Below are 23,444 nucleotides of genomic sequence, written 5' to 3'. Positions count from 1 at the left end.
TGTATAGGTATTAAGGAAATAATGTGTCCTAGAAGGTAAATCTCAACATAGTTGAATGGAAAAAAATGATCCTTTAAGTCTTACAGACCATCAGAGTGAATGAACTCCTCTTCCTGGTTGTTGTCAGGCCTGTAGACAGAAAAGCTTTCTTACCATGTTGGCATTGAGCAGGCATTCTCTTGGATAATATTCTTCTTATGTCCTAATCCCACACATAGAGCCTTATTTTCTTTCTCTTTCCCCTTTTCTTTCTTTTTATTTTCTCCCCACTTCTTCTTTCCTTCCTGCAAAAAATCCAACAAAATTCAGCCCTTCTGTAAGGAGATAGTCTAGAAGATAAATAATTTGTGTTTTATAAGCAGAATCATATGCCATTCTGAGTAGGGGTAGGAGAGTGCTTGTACAATCTGTGCCTTTTCATCTCTGCCAACAAATTTTGAAAAGCTGTTTATTGGCTTTTTAGGATGTGAACTGAATGTTAGAAAAGCAGTTTAGATCTTTGAAACTCTGTGGTTATTGTCACACAGTGCAAGAAAATGTCAGTGTAGATCTTAAACATAGACTTTAGATTCTTACAAAAAGCATAAGAGCACATCTTTGTGTGCTTAGTTCATATGCTACATTTATTATTTTTTATGTATTTACATTTCATTTTCTTAAGGAGAGACAACCATGCAGCTTGTTAACCAACTAGATCAAATAGACCTATGCTAAAGGAAAAACAATCTTGTTTTAACAAGATATGAGCAGGAGCTTTCGCAGAAAAATGGTGAAAGTCTAAGTGATTGGAAGAATTATTAATAGCAACTGTCTCAGGAAAATGGAGGATACAGATCTCCCTTTTCTTAAAACCAGGTGTAATAATTCATGCAGGTTACATGGCAGTGTTGCAGGTAGCCTTTGTATTTCCTGAGCCAGATGATGGATTTAAAACTTATTTCTTGGGCACTGTCAGATTAACCATGAGCACTTTTGCTCATGGTGGTCTGCCAGCCTGGGTTTGAGGGCAGAACTGAAATTTCCTTTCTTTCCCACACAACTCTAAACATATGTACACTTTGGAAAAACCACTAATTGACTTCTGATTCAGCTGATGAGCTGGATGTAACCAGTAATTGGATGTTCATCATGTTGCAAATAGCAGTGTCCAGGCACAGTTTTGAGTCTGCTGCTTGCTGCTACTAATGAGCTGTTTAAAGAAACACCACCCAGGACTGTTGCTTGTCACACCCTGCAGCAGCTTGCTGCAGTTCATACAGATGTACACATGACCAAATACAACCTGAGCCCTGTAACAGGATATTTTTCTCATTTGGAAGATCTTGCATTTGAATAGGTGATGCAGAAATCAGGTAAAAGGGGACAATCTAGTTGAGGTTTATGATAAATAAACCAGCTTTCTCACCACTGCCTGCATAATGTTGTTGTTCTCATGCTTCTGTGGAACTTTTCTGTTCTATAGTGTTGTTACAAACTAGCTTAGAGTGCTGAAAAATGGTTAAAGAGATACTGTTCTTGCTCTTGCATTTATTCATGTTATATTTAATTTATTAGGATCTATTTATTAATGTGGCACATCATGATTCACAGTACTTATGGAGGTAATCCTTCCTTGCTTTCCACCCACAAGCTCCTAGCTCTCAAAAATCTCCAGAACCAGCTATCAAATAAGTCCTATCCATCAAGTTTGGGAAGGTGAACGTTTCTGCTAATGAAAGGTGTGATGGTTTCCATAAAATGTTTTTGCTGCAGACCTGTGATAAACTTGATATGGTTGCCCAATTGCTTATGACTGAGTATTGTCCTGGAAATTGTTATTATCATAAAATGCTACTTGGAAATACTAAAAAAAAACCATTTTGCATTATTTTGGACTTAATTTTTATTATTGGACAGTAGGTGTGGCATATTAGTTCTTAATAGCTACACAGTAGTTATTTCTTTGTTTTGTGATCTCCTTTAGAAAAATAATGATGAGGTAGTGTGGCAGGATCACCTGGATTGTGTAGGAAAACTGGATAATCCCTTAGAGGCCACATGTATATCCATGCTATCCAGCAGGAATTAAAAGTAGACCTGTTCCCTGTAAACACAGGTGATCACTTCTTTTTCTCCTACCTGAAAAATTGCTCAGTTTCATGCTTTAGATAGTAATATGCTATTTACATGACTTGTAATACATTCAAACTGTTCTTTGGATTTCTTATCCTATTTGAAAGTAACAGCAAATATCAAATTGATGTTAGATATTCTAAGGCATTGCAACAGACGTGGTATAAGTAAAGCTAATTAATTCAGCTTTGGGAAATGCTTCCTCACTCAAATTGAAAGTGTAACCATGCATAGTCTAGCTCACAAAGTTGATTAAAAGGCCTTAGTACAGCTTTAGGGGGTTAAACATCACAACTGAGTTAGTACAGTGAAACGTGGCAAGAAGCCCCATGCATTTGAGCAAATTGGCCAACTGCTAACCTGAGAGAGCTCTTCAATTCATTCACGGTCTGAATAAAGCTGTTCAGATGGTTAGACTTACTGTTTTTCTTTTGTAGGAAATTTGGCAGTAATTAGATTTACTCTCTCTCCCCCAAAATCTATATTTATAATTGGTACTGCTGTAGCATCTAACTGCCAAATGTGCATTTGAAGTTTTTGCCACAACCATCTAAGCTTAGAGTCTTATTCACAGCCACCTTTCCTTTAACATGTGTGGTAAACTTGCTGCTCTTCAGCATTCTCAGCTTTCATCTGTAGGTTTGAAAACATGTTGTTGATACCTGGAATGTGGATATTTCTTAGGCTGAAGAAAAGTTGTTGAAGTATTGAAGAAAAAGGTATACAGGAAAGGAAGAAAGTTTGTAAAGTTTTCTGAAAGTGAGGCTTTCTTTGAACTTGAAATTCTGATCTAATACTGATCTAATACAATTTTAAAAGTATTCTAACTCCACAAATGGTGGTGGTGATTTGAATCTCTCCATCTAAGCTTGCATAAGCTGGATGCATGTAAGCTGAGGTATGGCTTCAGGACTAGAAGCAATTAAGGTAGGAAGTTAATGCACTGTAGCTTTGGGTACTCTGCTGTTTTTATCCAGCATTGATCTGTGCTGCTGTTGAAAGGAGTAGTCTTGTTTTTTTTCCCATTATATCTTCCCACTCTCTTATTTCTGCTTTTTTCTCTTTTTCCTGGTTTTTTTCCTTTGTTGGCCCAGCAGGCCAAGCAATTGGAATTGACCTAGATTAAGGGAGAGCTAGGTGAATAAAAACCTAGCTGCATGGTCTGAGTCAGAGGGAGGTGGTTAAGCATCCACACTGCATGTGCAGTCTCCTGGGAATCTCCATGGGGACCTGTCCTTATCAGTGGCTGGAGCAGGTAATGTGGGGCACTTTTACCATGTTTGCAGGTGGCACAAGAGTGGGGGGGTGACCAGGGGATGGCTGCAGGGAAGAGCTGGTGTGCAGGGATTCCTGGAAAGTAGGAGGAGTGCTATGTCCAGAACATGAAGATGTTCAGTAGAGACAAATGCCAAGTCTTGCACCTGGGAGCTCCTGCAGGAGTGTAAGCTGAGAACAGAGGGGCTTGGGGTGCAGCTCTGCAGGAACAGCCCTGAGGCTGCAGGCAAGGAAGGGAGCTGGCCAAGACCATCCTGGGCCGTATCACCAGGCACATAGCCAGTAGATCAAGGCAAGAGATTATCCTCCCTGTTATTCAACACCCATTGCATTACATTGAATTGTATTGCATCCCATCCCGTTTTAGGTTCCTGATGAAGGAAAGTTGCTAATAAATTGGAATACATTCAGCTAAAACCATCATGATGGATGCTTGCCCTTCTAGGAGAGTCAGCTGGGATTGATCTTTCTCAATTTGGAGAAGAGGTGGGCTGCCAGTGCCTGTGGGGGTTAGACCAGAAGGTGGAGTTGGACTCTTGGCAGTGACTAAATTGAAACGGGAGTGATTCAGATTAGATACATGTAGAAGCTTTTCTCCATTACAAGTAATGGAGAGGTTATGTGGTCTTTTGTCTTCAGAGATTTTCAGTTATTGAGTAACAGGACTGACCTCACAGCTGAGCCTATTTTGAAATATAGTTTCTGGGAACTCCTGAGACCCCTTCCAGCCTGAATTACTCTGTTTCCATGATTTTTTGATTGAATTTCCAGATTCCAACTCTAGCTGGAAAGAATGCTCTCAGCATTTTGGTGGCAGTAGAGGGAGAACTTTCTCCTTTCTTTTAATGCTGAAGATTACTCCTCCTCCCTGAAGGTAGTCTTCAATGTTTAAACTCATCTTTCTTACTCTATTGCAGTACACAAGGGGAGCACATGGGAGGTTATTTTGATTTAGTTAGGGAAGAGTAGTATGTCTGAGGAACTGACCTTGTTTTGCTAGCTGATGGTTAACTGTACAGTTGTTGGAGCTGTATTTAAACCTTTAGATGTCTTTCAGGACTTTAAAAAAGTTATTTTAAAAGAATTTTTATATTAAATAGGAGAATTGTATTTCTAGAGACTTGCCCTCAGGTTTGGTTTTTGTTTTTTCATTTTGGTTGCAGAAACAAGCAATTCTCCCTCATAGCAAGCTTGACTCATCACATAACTATAAACAAAGCTATTGTATACAAAGTCTAGGTGGTTTTCTCTTTTTCTCAGGTTCACTAACACCACCATTTTCTAACAGCAAATCCCACAAACTAAAAGGAAGAGGAAAAAAAGAGTGTTCATCATGTTTAAAAGTGGTGATGCATATGTAAAATGATTGAGGGTTTCAGTTTCTTTCTGGTATCCATTGCTTAACAGAGTCAGTTAAGTCTCATTTATGTTAGATGGGAAAGGGAAAGTTGCAGTGCTGTTCCTGAAAGTATCACCAGATCACTCTGGTTTTCAGGATCACAGTAATTATTTACCACTGATGATTAGAAAGCCCACTTATAAAAAATAGACCACAAGTTTTAAAAGCTCACTGGAGATGCCTGTTTTTGCTCACCAGGAATTTTCTTTTAAATAATGAAATATTTCTTGGAAACCAGGAAAGGTACTACAAAACTGCATTATCCTAAATGCATCCTAAATTTTGCCCAAGGCCTAAAGGGGATTGTGTAATTTTCAAAACATGAATGTATGTATGTATGAAGTATTCATCTTTGGAGTCATACCTAAGAGTTTCAAAATTATATTTAGCTGAGCAATTTTAAATTTTTTTTTGTCTCTCTAATCATGGAACAATGAGGTCTGTGTATGTCGTCATCATCATATTGCTGCATAAAAATATTTGCTCACTTTGAGCAAATTATCTTTTCTTCCCTTCCTGAGTGCTGAAATGTGCTTAGCTTGATGCTACTTTGATTTCCTGTAGGTACCTCCTATTTCATTCCTTTTGATAGAAATAATCTCTCCTTGGATGGCAGATGAAATTCACATGTGCTGTAAATCAAGTCAAAGATGTGAAGAGATCTCTGAATGTTCTGCAAGGTTGTTACCAGTTTCCTCCTAACAGGAATAAAGGCCTGATCATTGCAAAAACCTGCTTCAAATGCAGCTCTCTGAGGTTTCTTCAGATGCAGAATTCTTTGTGCTGCCATCAGGCACACTTAGCTTCCTCCCTTCTTTATGCTGCCCAGTTTCCTTTCCTGGGTCAGGTTTGTATGATTGCTGGGACAAATTATTACTTGTTTTATGAAATCCTACTGTTAACATTGTTATATATTTTAGTGCTGAAGCAGAAAATTGTAAAATTTTCCTGATGGTAAATTGTGTTGAGTGGATGGAACTGTTCTGTGTCTGGCCATGGCTTGTTCTACTTATTACTGAGCTGACCATCCCATGTAAAACATGAGTTTTATTTCTAAAAATACAACAGAAAAAGTTACATTGTTTCATGTTTAGTTTCAGAGTGTTTTAAGATATGGGTCTAAGAGACATTTGGTTTCAGCTTTAGGCTCTTGGATCAACATTTTCATGTCTTATGTAAGATTAGTGAAATAAATTTGTTTAAATTTGGTAGGTTTTCTTCATAATTTTTAATTAAATTTCTTACTTGAGGAAGATATTGAGGTGAGCATAGGTATCTAAAGCCATTTTAAATTGTATATTTCTGGCTTCCTGCAGCAACTTTAAAATGACCCATATTGCCCTGTGTTTTGTGCCTTATCCATAGTCAGATCAAACTTGTGTTTAGATGCTTAAATTACTTAGAAAAACAGCCCCAAACCTAAGGTACTTAGAAGAAATACTAATGCTTGAACTTGACAATGAAAATGTAGCTTGTGATGGTCACTTACTGTGATAAACAATTGTAGAAATTAATTGCTGGAAACATTGGTGTGATGTAACCCCAGCTAGCAACAGAACACCACACAGCTGTTGGCTCATTACCCCAGGTGGGATGGGGGGAGAATTTGAATTACCAAACAAAGCAAAACAAGGAATTAATTCACTGGTTGCCATGGGCAGGCAGGTGTTCATCCATCCCCAGGACAGCCAGGGTCTGTTACACACAACAGTGACTTGGGAAGAAAAAACATCATCACTCCAAATGTGGCTTTTCTGTTCCCCAGCTTCATATGCTGATCATGATGCCATGTCATGTCCCTGTGGTCACTGGGGTCAGCTGTCCTGGCTGTGTCCCCTCCCAGCTCCTCCTGCCTCCCCAGCCTCCTTGATGGGCTGAGCAGCAGAAAAGGCCTGGGCTCTGGGCAAGCTCTGCTCAGCAATAACATTAACATCCCTGTGTTATCAACACAGCTCCCAGCACAGATCCAAAACACATCCCTACACTAGCCACTGTGAAGAAAAGTAACTCTATCCCAGCCAAAACCAGTGCAAACACAAACCTTTTAACATTATTTTATATTTTTTAAATGATTACATGCCTAATTAAAAAATGCTTTGCCTTGGCATAGATTTCTTTTATGATCTATTAATTGTCAGTATTATAGATGCCAAATAATTTTCAGTTGAGTTATAGTTTGACATGAACCTGTGCATATGTCAGGTGAGGCTGTGGGTTGGTGGTGAGATGGGTGAAATTCTTGTTTTCATTTTAGTTTTCTTGCTCTCTCCACAAAACTTGCCAAAACAGGGAAAGGGATAGGGGTGTCTACAGCAAGATAGACTTAGAGTGGAATTGGGTTTGAAGAAGTTGGTTATATCACTTTTGTAAAAAGAGCTATTAGAAGTGGAATGAACTACACATAGGCATGATTAAAAAAAAGAGTAGTAGTGTTGCATATGGAGAGAACTGTGGTTGCTATGAGGATGAAGGCAGGCTTCATTTTGAAATAGTGGTTGTAGGTTGGTTGTAAAAATGGTTATTATTAGTAGAGCGGGTGAGGTCCTTTGTTGTAGGTAGTTAGATGAAATACTATCTCATGCTGAAGTTCTGTTGTTGAGTTTCTGAGAAATATTCTGTAAACTCCATTTGGTTTTACAGGTGATGGATAATTTACCAGATAGAAAGTTGCCAAATCTTAGAGAAGTTTTTAAAGGGTCTGTATTTTCGCATCCATTATTCAGAGAGAGTATTTGCCCTTTTTGGAAAGCTAGAGGAAGTACAGATTCAAGTTCCACATGCCCCAAAATCCATTAGGAAGGCAGATTTCAGCCATCAAGATCACAGGATAGCTCTTTTGGAGAGCTTACCATTGTGTGACATGTTAGCAAGCATTGGGAGCATTGCCCTTCAATTCTATATGTGACTCTAGTATCTGCTTTTATTTCTTCCTGTCTTGCTTAAAATATAAACAACTTTAAATTTTATTTAAATATAAGTACACTGTACTTGTTGTCAGTATCTAAGGTTAGCATAATGGAAGAAAATAGATTTTTTCAGATTTCTTTGACTGATTTTGGGGTCTTAGACTGCAATTATGTTTAGCAAATTTCAGTTCACAGAAAGTGTGTTTTCCTCCAGGACTTGTGTAAAGTTTTAGTAGTAGTGATACTGACAAGAGAAAGGCAACCCCAAAACTGGTCAGCAACCAAGAGATAAAAAAACAGAGGAAAGAAGATGAAAAAGGAATGAGTAGTGTTGTCAGGATTGTTCTTAAACTGTGTGAAAGACATCAATGCGTAGTACCGAGGAGAGGAGCATAATTTTTTTAAAGGGTTGAAGTAAAGTGTATAATTCAAAATACTTAACATTCTGTCAAGTTACATAAACTATAGTCTTGTTAAACTTATCTTTTCTTTGAAATACTAAAGGAGGTTGCTAAGGGGTGGGGGGGATGTCAAATGAAATGGTTGCAATGATGTTATGCAACAGAGTTAATTTCGACCTACGCTCTGCTTCTCTGCAGAAGAAGTTGAAGAAGAGTCTGAAACTACAATTGAGGTTGATTTGACTGATAAACAGAAACATCAGTTGAAGCACAGAGAGCTTTTCCTTTCTCGCCAGTATGAGTCCCTACCAGCAACGCATATCAGGTAAGAAGTAGTAAATAGAATTTATCTGTGTGTTCTGCTGAGTGGATTGCCTGCCAGTTGCCCATCTGCTGGACTGCTTCAGCCTTGCAAAAGGGTGACATTGATCCTGGCTGAGTTGGGCCAGGTTGTCCCATAAACTGCTTTGGAAGCACCTTTGTTTTTTCCTTCTTTACTTGGTGTTTGATCCTTAGAAGGGATGACGGTCTCAGAGCTCTAGCTCACCAATTGATAGCAGCAGTTGATAATTTGGGGGAAAGTCATTCTGTTACTGCTTTGGGAGAGCTCATTTCTTTAGTTATTCTGCTGGCCAAAGGAACCTTGACCATTTTGTCTGGCCTGGAAAGCAGCAGATGGGTTTGGAAAGGAGGTAGTGACTCACTGGTCAGATCTGCAGTTTAGGGTTGCATGTATGTAAAATTAAAATAACCCCAGCTTCAGTAAATGTGAAGAAGTCATGACTGACTTTGGTTAAATGTTGCAGAAACATTTCAAGTATTGTTTTAAATTGCCTTTAATGCAGGAAGAAGCTTGCTAAAGCTCAAAAAGTGTTTGTTGACTTCTTTCTGTAAGTGATGTAGGTGCTCATGACATCCTCTATTTAGCAGTTAGGAAAACATTTTTTTTGTGTTGGGATGAAGGGATGATGAATCTAGTAATGAAAAAGAAATAGCACAGTGACAGGGGGAGACTAATTTAGTGTGAAACAATGCATTTTTACAGAATTTTCATTTTCTCATTACATCCAGCTGCCCCCAGCTATCTTAGACCATAAATGTCTAGAAGATACAAAAAAAAAAAGTAATATATTGTCCAATAGAAGCGTGTTGTATGTGCATATTTATTTTTCGTCTTATTGGCAAATCACATAATCGTGGAATATTCTGAGTTGGAATGGACCCACAAGCATCACTGAGTCCAGGTCTTGGCCTTGCACAGCACCATCTCCAAGATCACACCACGTGCCTGAAAGCATTGTCCAAACACTTCTTGAGCTCTGCCAGGCTGGGTGCTGTGAGCACTTTCCTGGGGAGCTGTTTCAGTGCCCAAACACCCTCTGGGTGAAGAACCTTTTCCAGATATCCAGCCTAAACCTCCTCTGACACAACTTCAGGCCATTCCCTTGAGTCCTGTCACTGGGCACCACAGAGATTAGATGTTGCTTCTCTTTCTTGCACAAAAACTGGAAGTTGGAAATTTTTGTATTAATTTCTTGTGCTTTATTCAGCTACTTGTTCTGACTTTGAGAAAGTCATTTAACTGTCAATTTTCTGCTGCTCCAACTATAGCATGGAGATAATAATCCTGTGCAGTGTCTTTTACTTACTTTGACATTTAGATATTGAAATAAGGTATTCTCCTTGCAGAGGGAAGATTACATAGAAGAAGTATTGTAAATGTCTTCTCACCTCACAACTCAGGGAGCAAATACAATAGAGGTTCTCCAGTACATAGTTCACAAAGGAGGCAGAAAAACACGTGAATTCATAGTACATGCCACACAGCACAGCAGGCAAAAGCAGAGTGATGACTTGCATCTACTTTTCAGAACAGATGAATGTTGTAGCACTGTGCTGTCACGTGTTGCTAAGACCTTTACCAGACAAATTCTGGAACAAGCTTGATGTTTCAACAACATTTTAAAACTCAGCTTCAAAAAGAAACAAGAAGGCAAATACTCTATGAAGTATTCCTTACTTAGCTCTTTAATTTACTAGTGTTCACATTCTGGGATTCTCAGTAATTTTCTTAACTTGTATTAATTAGCTTGTCCTCTAAAGAGGAGGACACTCCTCTGGCTTTCTTCCATCTGTAACACCTGTCCTTCAAACCAGGACAAGAATACTCAAGGATGCAGATTCACAGCTTCTCTGATGTCTGTTTTGATGTTTGATGACTGCTGTGGTGATTTTTTTTTTCCCCCTGTCGTCTATTTGGGAATTTACTTATTGAAATTTTGTCTATAACCTTATGTCCTATCACTCTGCTTCTCTGAAAGGAGCCTGGTGCCATCTTAGTGGTCTATCTTTTCATTACCTAATTGAACAAAGCAGTAGAATTTCTCCCTCTAGTTATCATACTTTAAGAGTGGACAAATCTGCTTTAATATCATCTGCAGGCATGTTGAAAGTGTATTTGGGTTAATAAAGGTATTAAACTGGTTTTCACAGGGTCAGCAATTGGGGGATACCCCCAGGAACCAGCTGCCAGCTGGGTTTGTATCACTCACCACAGCCTTTCCAGTCTTTTTTTTTTCCAAGCTGATTGTCTACTTGTCTAGTCCATATGTTTCCAATCTGCTTGAAGGAGACTGGAACAGTGCAGACCTTGCTGCAGTCAGGTTCAATGACATTCTATGCTGCCACTGGTCTACCAAGCCGGTTGCCTCCATGTAGAAAGCTAGGGGATATTTGTGCAATAAAAGCCAGGGTGGCTCTGTGTTGTGGGCCTTTGCTCTAAGCACCTGAAGTTTTAGCCCTTAGGAAAAACTGAATTTACAGAAGTAAATGGTACAATGGTATAGAGTGGAGATTGGAGGTTGGAGATCAGTTCTCTCAAGAGTAAGAACATAAAAATTCAACCCTTTGGAAGGAAGAGGAAAGAGTTCAAATAGACTTTAAGAGAATGGAGGAGGTTTTTGATAACTGCACATCTTGAACTTTCCCTGACATCTTCAGCCAAGAAAATTGCCTTTTTTGTTGTAATTGAAGGAGTAAAAGAATTTTACCTAGTATGTTCTTATTTCATTTTTACCAATAAGTAAAAAGTGGAAATTATACCTCTCCCCCTCCACAAAAACCCTATCACTAAGGTTACTTTTATTCTAGTTCACAATTCCAAATATGGTGATATCTCATTTATACACCTGTTGCTGTTACTTCATAGTTGATTTACCTTGCAGTTATTCCAGTGAGATGGATTTCTCTAATGTGAATGTCTGATCCTGAAGCTTTTTGGTCTGCAACTCTGGGTTTTGAATAATTCTGATGTAATTTGTTTGCTCTTGTATTAGTGAAATACAGTTTCATCGCTCATTCTGATATTTTTATTTTGTTATATGTACATTATATGTAACAGTTTTGATATGTAATTTGTTTTGTTAGAAATGCTGGGATTTTTTTTAGACTTCATCTTGTCTCCCCTTTAAATTGGATGTGTCTATGCCATTTCAGTAGCTTTAGGGAGCAGCATAAGTTTTGGCATAAAAAAATCCCAAGGAGACAGATTTCTAAAAGAATTAGAGGTGGGTAATGCAGTAATGGTGCATTGTGGACAGAGTTCTTGCAGTGGATTGTGTTTCTGAAGGTGGAATTGCCTGCCTTGTTCTGGAGTTATGGTGTGTGGCAGGAAACAAGCTCATGAATCAGTCTGGGCATCCAAGACAAGGCTTGTTACCTTCCTGCTTACCTGTCAAGTTACAAGTGAAATGATTGCTCTCCCTGTCTGCTCAGATGTGTGCAGTCAGTAACACCCCTCCAGTGGATTATCTCCCTCCTTCCTAATCCCTGCATGTTGCAGTTTTGCCAGGCTCTGTAATCCCACCTGTCCTTGCCCCAGTTGTCCTGCCAGGCAGGCTCCCTGAGCCACTCTCCTTTGTTAATGCCACACAGTGAGTTCACCCAGCATTGCTGCAGGTGGCTCCTGTACGTGGTGCCATCCCCAGCAGGGGCTGAGTTCAGCCAGTGCTGTGCACTTGGGGTTTCAGAGGTTTGAGCATTACCAAATACAGCCTTTTGGAAAGGCATGGGGGAAGAATGATGAAAGTTGTCAGAAATTTGAAATTTTCTGCCAGTGTTGCAAAATTCACCATAAAACTTAGCATGTGGTAAAAGTGGTTTTTTTTACAAAAATCTGCAAATGGTTTCATTTTGTTGGAGATGCATTGGGTTATCTGACTTGTGATTTGGGCTTTAAATTTATTTTTCATTCTTAAGCTCTCAAGAGTTAATAGGTATTAAACATATATTAGCATCTAAGTTCATTTGTTCATAATTCTCTAAAGTTAAATATTTCTTACAAATTGCGTAGAAGAATTTATTTATACATTAAGGTTCATCTTATGATTTCAGGTTCTTTGCTTGTTTGCTTATTTCTTTTTGGTTATTTGGTGTTCTAGTCTTGGGATTGTGGGGTTTTAATGGAAGATGATGATGATGGTGATATTTTAAGTGTTTGGAAAGCATACATAAGCCAGGCATTCTCAGATGTCATAACAAAAGCAGGTGTGCATCTTTTGGGCTGCTTTATACTGCAATAAAAACCTGCTCCCCCTTCAGGGGAAAAAAAAAAAGAAAATAATATTCTTTTTCTTGCATTTCATTTTACATGTGTAGGATATCTGTGTATTATGTAGATGTTTGTCATGATGGGGTTTGTTCAAATGACTGTAGTAAATTTACACCTTAATCTTTAATGGGGAGTGTTTATTCAATCTGCAATTGGATAAGCTAAGTACTTATGTTTTTTAGAGGATTCTATTTGTTGCTCGGAATAAATTCAACAAATTCAAGTTTTCTATGCATCTATGAAAGAAAAACTTTCTGAGCATTGATTCTGAAATATTCTTACACGTATCCTTTATTTTAAAAACTGACAAACAAAAGACAAAACCAAGAAAAGAACCCTCAAAACTATATTAAGATGGTCTTGGCTTGGTTTATTACTTCTGTTCCAACACAGCAGGGACTTCATGAGCCTTTTAAAAATTGTGATTACATAAGATAGTTTTATTAAAAACTGATTAATATTATTGGGGAGAGTGCGAGTGTTTTTGCAGAATGCCTATGTGACATTAAAGAGCATCCAAATAGTCTGATCATGAGAAGAGTTCTTCAATTTTTATTAAGAAATTTGTGCCCTCTGTATATTTTTACAAATGTACAAAAAAAAAAGTACTTAAACTTCTAAATACCAGTCTATAAGGACCTTGGTTTTCCTCTTGACATTATTCTGATCATTAATAGAATTCAGAACACAGCATTATTTTTTTTTTCAGTTTGGTTTTTTGTTCTTTTTAATTGTTTGTTTGATTATGGTGGTATTTTGTTATTTTGGTGGTCATTTTTTTGGTTGTTCAGTGGTACCCCTGCTCTTGGGTAGACTAAAGAAACTGATTGGTACCACTTTGTAGACATAGCAGAAAAAGTAGCTTGGGAATGTGCAGTTTATAAAAACATGTCATGCTTACAAGCTGTAACCGTGTGGTGCTCTTTAGATGTGTTATAAATGACTCAGTTGTTTGAAGTATCAATATTAGTGAGTCCTGATGAGATCATGAAGAAGAAAGACCAGCAAAAAATAAAGTTGTGTGATAAAACTAAATAGAGAAGTACTTTTTTTCTGATTTTGGGATTCCTTCACTCAAAACACAAGAAATGGTCTTCAGCTCAAGACAGATATGACAGGTCATTTTATAGTGTTACTTTTCAAGACAAGGCACTTTAGAATTTAGTGGTATTACCTCAGGTTTTCTAGTTTTGGCATTGCTGGCAAACTAGAAGTTTCTGCATACAGGATGTGTGAGTATATATATATACAAATTTTAGGCTTTTAAAAGCTTACTAATAACTTTATAAGCCTGATTATTTTCTGGCATAAATCAGACTGGATAAGGAGTGAATTTGTTTTACATAGGCATGTGCTTACCTAATCATTCATATTGTTAAGCAAGGTATTCTTCCCTTCTGGACTGAGTTTATTTGGAGCAAAGGGACTTTTGAAGCCTGTCTGACTATTTTCTTCTTCTTCTTCTTTTTTTTTTTCTTTTCCAATAGAATTCAAATTATTCTTACTTGAATTAAAATGAGAATTCAGTTCAGGACAGAATCTTGTTTTCGTATGTGGTCAATAGCCAGTACTAGTAACAGGGTAAGAAAAAGTGTATTTATCAGTGGAAAACTGCCACTTAAATACCTGAAAATCAGTACATATTTCCTGTAGTGACAGAATTACAAGGCAGGAGCCTTTCATAGGGTGCAAAACTTTTACTTACAGTTGCAGTTTACTTAATGATTTCTGTTACTTCTGAGCTGGGCAGCTTGTAATGTCCTTGATGATCTTAAAGGTGTTCTCCAATCTAACTGGTTTCATGATTGTATGGAAAATCATTCCTAACCAGCCTCCTGTGGTTTTGTTCAGTTCATGTGCATCACTGCTGCTGTGCTAAAAGGCAACAATTCTTTTATTTTTTAGCATGAATTAGAGAAAATTAGAGAAAAAATATCAATGACTTGAATTTACAACAATGCAGTTTCCAGTTTACAGAAAGTACATCTACAGTTAATGCTTGTTTTGAGATATCAAAATATATAGTTTTACTGTGGCCATATTGAGAAAATATTTACCTTTTAATTACTTTTAAATCCATGTCAGTTGGGCACAATTGCTTTAAGAGACTGTCTATAAATCTTACCAATTTGGAGTGCACAAAATTAGCACTCCAGCTCTTATTAAAATTAAAGCTCTGAATTTTTTGACTAAAAGCCACATGCAGTATCAAAATCCTGGGCCATCCATATGATCCATGCACATGTTTAGAGGTCAGGCATTTACTATTTCATTTAGATATGCATAAATCAGTTTTCTGTGCATTCTCTTTTTAATTTTATTTGATCAAGCATGTGTTAATCATATAATACCAAGTTTATTGATTTATCTTTTGTCCTCATTAGAAGATTGGTATTATTTTTTCAGAGAGATTCCAGTAGCAGTCACCTATCAAATACTTTTTGCTTGTTGCTTAGGTTTTCTTCCTCATGTTTGAGATGGCTCTGTAAATGAACAGAGACAAAATTGAGCCAATTAATTATGAATCAATAAAATGCAGATTTTTTTTTCAATTCTAGGTATTGATTGGATATTTTAATAGTCAAATTGTAGTTAGGGGTCTATTATTACAGGTTTAAATCGCTATGATTATGTTTTTATTTTTTTTGTTTTTAGTGTTATGCATTAGCTTGCTCCCCAGTTAATCTCTTCGCAGTCTTGACAACTTGAAATTTGCTATAAAGACATTGGTGTCTGTCAGCATCATCCTGTGCCCCTTAAACTGTGCTTCAAAGTGAAATACACAGGTACTCTTAGTACTGGCTTGCTGTGACTGGGGAATCAATTTCATATAATTAGCAGAAGCTCACTGGACTCCACAGTTCCCACTCTGTGGTTTGGTGATCATCCTTGCAGTGTAGGCTGCTTGTAGGGGATCAAGACTTGGCTCAAAGTGGATGTTTGATTGGAAATCTTCAAAACACTTTCTCATTTAAGACAGTTCAGGAAAAAAAGTGTTGTTATTTCAGGTAGCTCTCCTCTTTTATTCAATATCTGTACCTTCCCCTCCACTTTTCTCCCTTTATGCTGATGTGCAAAAGATTACTGTGGAGTTCTACTCCTGCACCTGCTCCTTTCTACCCCTCTTCATTATGCACCTTCATTTGAGTTTAATCTCTGATTGTCATTGAAGTAACAGCATATGTTAAAATCAAATCAGATTTTTCTCACAAGCATAATATTTCCTAATATTCTTTCCTGTTATTTTATTCTCAGACTGTCTAGCTAGTGACTCATGCTTCTGTGTTCCAAATGTCTGCTGAGACACTAACATTTCTTCATGCAGATCATCAAGATACAATTGGTATATATCTGTACAAAATTACCCAACATAATTCTGTTGTTTTCAGGAGGGCAATTAATAATTGTTATTTCCAAGTCTCGAGTCATGCCTTCATATTTTTTTTTCCTTTCTTCAGCTTGTATCTGAATTAGCAATGCATGTAAAGTTTCATTGATTTGGTGGGAACCCAGAGCAATGAGTTCTGAGAGTTCTTGCACTGCATCATGGTCATCCAGGCTACATCTGCATTCCAAGAGAAAATTTTGTTGGTGTGGTACTGAACCCATGAAGTTGCCTTTTCTACTCATTCATACTGGTTAACAGGTGCACAGTATTTTGTTTCTTGTAATTTTTTTTATTTTATTTTTTTTTTGCACACCTCCTGTTCCAAGAAATCTTTATTTTTAAAAAATTGTATCTCATGGGCTGTCTTACTCATGTGGTGAAGAAATAGCCTGCAGAATGGCAGAACAGGAATTGTGGAGGATTCCACTGGTTTAAAAGTTAGGGCTGAAATGAACAGGCACTCTAAAAGATGAGGCAGTTGCTCTTGATTTAGATTAATTTTGATAGTTTTAAAATATAAGTGTTTGCATCAGCTTTTTAAAATTTTGATAAATATTTTAATCTATATTTTTGATTACTTTAAGAACAAGCTCGTTAAAGAACAATTACCTAAACAGTGCAAACAAGAAGGCATTTCAGTGTATCTTCTGGGCAATTTGGTGTTTTGCTCTAGGTTGTTTAACCAGACAATATTGAAATCTTTTCATAGCATTGTCTGGTATAATAACCTTGGTACAATGTTTTTTCATGCTGCTTAAATTCTTGAGCGAGGTTATCATCATCCTTTGCCTTCATTTGAACAGAGTAGTAAGGGCAGTCTTGTCCTTCTCTCATCTAAATATTGATTGTTGTTACATTCTTGCCTGAAGTAAGTTCCCACGTTTTTCATTCCTCTGTTTGGTCTCACTGAAACATGGCATGTTTTTATTTTCAGTTTTTAACATCTCTTAGGTCTTGCATCAGTCTCTGTGAAATCTCTCCTTCAGGACTGGCATGGTAACTGACATCTCACATAGGGTGTTGATTTTCATGAGTTCCATATTGAATTCTCTAAGACAGTCTGACCTATGAGTGTCTCACAAAGCTGTCATTTATTTTTTAGAATTTAAATCTCCTTTTCTTTGTTCCACAATAAACTGCTTCCCACCCACCCCAGGAAAAATAGTTCCATAAAACAAAGGTTGGAGGGAGGGTGAATAAATCCTTATGTTCCCCACAATGAGACTTCTCTCTCCCATGATAACTAGTATTTCTTACATATTCCTTTTAATCCTCATTAGTATCTCTGTGCTTGGAGGTTTGGCTTTAGATGGTTAGTTTTGTTTGGGACTATATGGCCCTGCATTTCTGCTAGGGCTGTTGAAGAAATCCTTTCCTACAAAATCATTAAGGTGCTTTAGTTCTAAAGTTTTGGTGTTTTTTTTTTTTTTTTTTTTTTTTCTGGAGAGAGTGTTACTCTCATTTCTGTGTTACAACAGAAAGGTTTCCCTGAGGTATGGAAGTAGCCTGTAGGTGTAGAAAAATAGCTTGTCAGGCATCCCTTAGCTGATGGGTGTAAATGATCAGGAATTGTCAACTCACTGCTGAAGTCACCTGGAACATACAAAAAAATTTACAAGCCGACAAAAGCTTCTAACAAATGAGAGGAAGAAAGGCACGTGAAAAGGATTTTCACATGATTAATGCTTAAAAGAAAAAAGTTATGAGATGTGGGTCTGGTTACTAGGACAGGAGAAGAAATTGAATCCCAAGTGCTCTATATGATAGAAGCTGGCAATACCATAAGCATATATTTATAGGTGAGTTTTATTGTCTCCTTTTACTGCAAGACCTCTAAATTACTTTTTGTTGCTGGCTGATTTAATTATATAATAAGTTTTGTTGACATTGTTGTTGTCTCAATGGAACAACTGTTTATTTGTGAGTTTAAATACGAAGTACATCTAAGAGCAGAAAGGATTCTGAAGGCACAACTTTATCTCATCAAAATTAAGTTGTAATGACGACTTAAAAGCTAACCAACTTTTCTGTTTACTGTTATTTGTGCATTTCTGAGGTTGCTTAAACTCTCCCTCAACATTCCTGCAAGATAAATTTTGCCTGATTCTGTAGGAAGTAAAAAAAATAATTTCTGAATATTTTTAATTTGAGGAAAAGATCCAAATCAGATCTTTCAGACATGTGATCTTAACATTGAGACTTTCTGATGCTGTTAACTAATAATTCACCTCAATGATACCAGTTAAGTCAAGAATGCTGCTTGTTGGAGGAATACAGCTTAAATCAGAGAATCAGAGTTGCATAAGAGGAAGAAGGTTTCATATGTGGGAAAGTAGTAGACAACTCTTTATTTTTTTATATATATATTTTTTTATAAACTGGGCAGTTCTTTGTAATTTTTACCTGAGCTCAGTTTAATGACACATTTCAGGCAGGAGACTCCAACAGAACAGTGAACCTGTGGCATTGTATGCCACTAATCTAAATAATGGTCAAAATGTAAAGACAGTAGGATCTTTGAAAGAAGAGAGTATACTTTTATTTTATAACTGTTTTTATAATCTGCTAAATGCAGCATACACTCGCTTTCATTTCTTTTTGTAGGTAGCTAGCTCCCCCTTTCTTTTCTCTGTCTTGTTTGGAACATTCAGATTTTATGCCATTATATTGATTATGTATTTGATATAGCTCTATCTGTCCCAATATCTGAAATAATTTAAAAACATTAAGGAATAAAGCTCCAGAACACTGTAAGGAGGAAAAATATTATATATATATATATAGCTGTGGGTTTTCAGATACACCCCTTAAAGAGCTAAGTCCCAAGTCACGTTGCAATGTGCTTTAAATGACAGTAACTTTTTCTCCAGGGCATTTGATTATTAGTATTGAAGAAAGGGTGAAAAGTGCAGTGGTGGTTGGAGAATATTAAAGGGTATATTACTGCAAATCAATATTCACTTAAGCTATTTCCTTAGCACCTGCTATTGCTGGACACAATACAATGAACTAGATGCTTGGTTCAACCCAGCAGAGCATTTGCAACTAGACAGATAAGCTTTTCCTCTGATAGGAAAGAAAGAGGGAGGAGTTATATAAACAGTGGGCTTTTATGAATTTGGTAAAGATTCTAAATCACTTGTATTAAGTATTGCAAGATTACAGAAAGGAGTAACCGTAGTATACAGAATGAAAAGTAGAAAGACTTCAATAATTTATCTGTTTTCAAACATGAGTTTTGTTGTTGTTTGATTTATTTTAGTGGCCTACTGTAAGTCTAGTACTGTGTTCACTGAGACACAAGTCCATCCATGTGAGAGGTGATAGATGCATACAAAATGTTACCTCTGTGTGACTCCAGCTATTAGATGATTATAGTACTGTACAAAGGAATGTAGCATCAAATAGAAATTCACTCGCTTAGAAGACCTGCTGCAGGGACTGTTCTTGTATCTTAATGAAATAAAATGAATTTTTTAACGGACCAGCAATAAAAGATGAGGTTGGTCAATAAAATACTTCTGCAGTCACGATGGCAGTGGAGCAATGAATGCCTCTGTGGTAATTGGAATTAAATAAGGGCAGGCTATAGTGGAGAGAGAGGGAGCATGCTCGAGCTGTATGGAATAGAAGCAGACTGTAAACTCTTGGTTAGCCTTTTACACTAAAAAAGACCAATAAAACATTAAAATAAAGTTGGAAAACTGACTTCATGCTTCAATGCAATTAATTTTTAGAAGTGAATGCTCCAGAATTATCAAGGCAAAAAACTTCAAGGAAACCTTCAAAGAAAGATGTGATGGGGTATCTAGGAGGTTTCCTACTTCTCTGCTGCCAGCAGGATTTTCCTCTGCTTTTGTGTATTGTAGTCAGATTTTTCTTCCCCCTCTTCCCACCATTTTTCTTTGGTGTTGTGGTTCTCCTGACAGGTATGACAATGAAGAGAAATTCAGGACAGTAATGTGTGGCTTACCCCCCTTTCCCAGGATGTGCAGTGGCAATGAATAAGACATTAGCATTAGTATGTTCACTTAATGATCAGCCATTAGCAATTGGCATCTAATGCCTCTGGTTGAGCTTAGAGTCAGCACTCCCTGACAGAATGACAGGTTTTTACAATACCCATTTTGGCGTTATCTTAAAATCAAGAAGGTCTCTGCAAACAATTGCTCTCTATTTGTATTCTGGTCTGTTCCATGAGGAAAGATGGGAGATAAGTGTTCTGAGCATAGTTCCTGTAGCTGGATGTATAAGGGCACAGGAACCTCCTGGCAAATACAGCTAAACTGAATAAAACTTTGGTGCATGAAATGCAAGATGCTGGATGTGTCCTTATATATACACACATATATATAAAATGGTAGTTCAGTTGTAAATTATGACATAAAAATGTGAGTTGCTAGCAAGGTGATTCAGCACACTTTAAATTTTTCATCTGCATTCATGAGTATTTCTTTAAAATACCATTTGTTAAAAGTAATTCTGCAGGTTATTTGCAGAGAAGCTGGAGACAGGAATTTGAGGCAAGGCAGTGCTGGGGGAGATGGTGATGAGAAGGGGATGAGGGTGGTGGGTCAAAATCCCATTGCATTGACTACTTATGTTACACATGGGCAGGTCATTCAAAAGAGAAAAGTGCTTAGTTTTTACAGCCTTAAAAGTAAACCTTATATTCTTTCTAGTTTGGTTTATTTGTTTTCAAATTATACACTGAGCTTACTGAAGATAAGTCACATGGAGGTGATGTTTCTTTGATCCAGGCCTTTTTATTAATTGTGTGTATTTATTGTGTGTATTTATGTATTTGAACGCTCAAATTAGTACAGCCATTTGTTTTGTTGCTTTTATGTTAGTTTTGGTATTTTTAAAGTATGGCAATGTTAATTTTTATATATTTTAATGCTTTTATACTTTCAATGTAGAAGTTTAAATTATATCTAGATTGCTTTCTTGTGAGTAGCTCTTTACTTGAAATTTGAACATTTTATGAAGTAACTATTCTTGCTTATTGCTCCTGTAGGGGAAAATGCAGCGTTGCACTTCTGAATGAGACAGAATCTGTGCTCTCATACCTGGAGAAAGAGGTACTTGTGACTTCTATTCTACTAAATATTGGGATAAGTTTATTTTTCTTTCTGTTTTTTTAACAAATGGGCAAACAGTACTTTGAAGATCTTATCTTGGATGATAGGTTAGAAAAATTATGTTCAAAAATGGATTTTAACAGTATTATTGGATAAAAATGTAATTAACACACTTAAATGATAGGTTTATTACGAATGTTTATATTTAGAAATAATTAGTTTCAAGTAATTAATATGACATCTTACAGATGAAAATATAGACATGTCTTCCAGTAGTGGATACTTGTTTTTTCCTCCTTTTTTTTAACTCTTTTTTTTCTTTTATTATATGGAAAGTATCTCCTCACCTTCCTCTGGAAGATACTTAGGATGCTTAGCTTTACTAGAGAAGAAGAAAATTCCCCAAGAATTTGAAAGATTGCAAAATACCTTTAAAATAAACATATTTTTATTTGGAATGTCTTAATATAGCATCAGGAAGGCAGCGTTTTCTAACTGAAATTAACATGTCTTTATTTTTAAATTCCTACAACGAACCACTGATAATCAGTAAAAATATTTTTGAAAGCAGGACGTGGCCTATACCTATGTGACTATACTACATTTGCCAATACTGTTTTAGTGCCTGAGAAGGGTTTACACAGTGTTTTATTTTTTTGGGGATTAGTTTGTTTTGGAAAGTCATTATGGTAGAGATACTTATGGGTGCAAACATGTTCAATTCAAAAAGCAGTTAACATTAATTCTATTCAAATCCATTGATATATTTTTGTGTACAAATCTTTTCATTATTCCTCTGTTCTGAAGTAAGTCCTAACAATGAGGAAGTCCTAATTAGCCTTTTAAAAGTACACATAAAATATTTGTATTAGTGAAATAAAGATTTATATACCAAATCTCTGTTCTTTAAAGTATGCAAATTTCCAAATGGAAGGTGTTACAAGTTTGCAAACCTAATTTAAAAAATTATTATGCTGTTGCAAATATGTCTTATTTTTTAGGATGCTTTTTTTTATTCATTGGTGTATGATCCATCATTGAAAACGCTTTTAGCAGACAAGGGAGAAATCAGAGTGGGGCCTAGATATCAAGCAGATGTGCCAGACATGCTTGTGGAAGGTAAATACTTGATCTTTGATTAGTGAAAAAAATAAAAGTCCTCATATTGCATTATTGCTCATGCTGACTTTCTGAACTAAGCTAATACATAGAGGCAGACAAAGTAAGAAGGTAGGTCTGAGAATTTATGAACACCAGTAGATATGGAAAAAGAAAGGATACTTGAATAGTTGTTGTCCATTTCCAGTCTGTGCATAGGCATTTGATATTTGTTTTTTAATTATATGGTCTGATTAGTTATTTAATATAGGCTGCATTGAGAGAAGATATTAAGGACCAACTCATCTGTAAAATAATAACACTGTAGTAAAACAAGTGAAAAAGATATTTCCTCTTTCCCTTTGAAAGCAAACAATGCATAGAGAATTCAGGTCTTTGTGTCTTCTTACTGCAAAATATTTTCTTTCTTTAAACCATCTTATCTGTTTTGTAGCAGGATTGAAACAACTATTTCTAGCCTTGGCATAGCTTTAAAATCACTGATATTTTTAAAATTTTATTTATTTATTTATAACCTAGCACAACTACCTATGCCTTAGTCTTTTGCTGCACAGGACTATTCTTTTAAACAAAATTTCAAGTGAAATATGTGTTTAATGTTTGGATCATATTTAAGAAGCATGAGTAACTGTGTCTTGCTATGTTTACAATTGTATATGATAATTAAATTTTTAAAAAAGGAGAAAGTTTCTTTGGGAGTATCTAGATGAAGGCAATATTTTCAGGAGTCATGGTATTTATTCTTTAAAAAGAAAGGATTATGTGAGTAGAACACGACTTACAGTAAGTCCAAGGATTTCTGAAGGCCCAAATATATATATTTGTGACCTTAAAGATTGTGTTTTCTGTTCATCATGATCTACTTTTTTTATGCTGCTATTCTTTTGCACAAACCTCCCCATTATTTCTAATTTCTACAAAGCCTATTTAACAAATGTATAAAACAAAAATTATTTGATTATTTGATTTCTGGCAAGTGAGAGATTATTTTACAATGAATGCTATTTAATAGATCATCTGCATTATTATTCTGACTTTTCTTTTAATAGCCAGACTATAGGAAGTCACTTCAGTTTTGTTTATAAAGTATACAGACGTGTTTCAGAACAGGTTTATGAATAGATTATGACAACACTGCTATTCTTGCTGTA

General features: G+C 36.4%; 1 protein-coding gene across 2 annotated transcripts in view; it reads left to right on the top strand.

Annotated features, from left to right (window-relative positions):
• The window catches only part of MTA3 (metastasis associated 1 family member 3), a 133,213-nt gene that overhangs the window by 13,771 nt on the left and 95,998 nt on the right, over window positions 1-23,444 (top strand). For both annotated transcript variants that reach the window (XM_056488054.1, XM_056488053.1), the window contains exons 4-6: window positions 8,292-8,418; window positions 21,111-21,174; window positions 22,176-22,293. In XM_056488054.1, coding sequence (XP_056344029.1) covers window positions 8,292-8,418; window positions 21,111-21,174; window positions 22,176-22,293 — 309 coding nt within the window. The remainder of the gene's footprint in view (window positions 1-8,291; window positions 8,419-21,110; window positions 21,175-22,175; window positions 22,294-23,444) is intronic.

This window comes from Oenanthe melanoleuca, chromosome 3 (genome assembly GCF_029582105.1).
Source record: "Oenanthe melanoleuca isolate GR-GAL-2019-014 chromosome 3, OMel1.0, whole genome shotgun sequence".
NCBI lineage: Eukaryota > Metazoa > Chordata > Aves > Passeriformes > Muscicapidae > Oenanthe > Oenanthe melanoleuca.
This window is presented reverse-complemented; position numbering and strand designations above follow the sequence as displayed.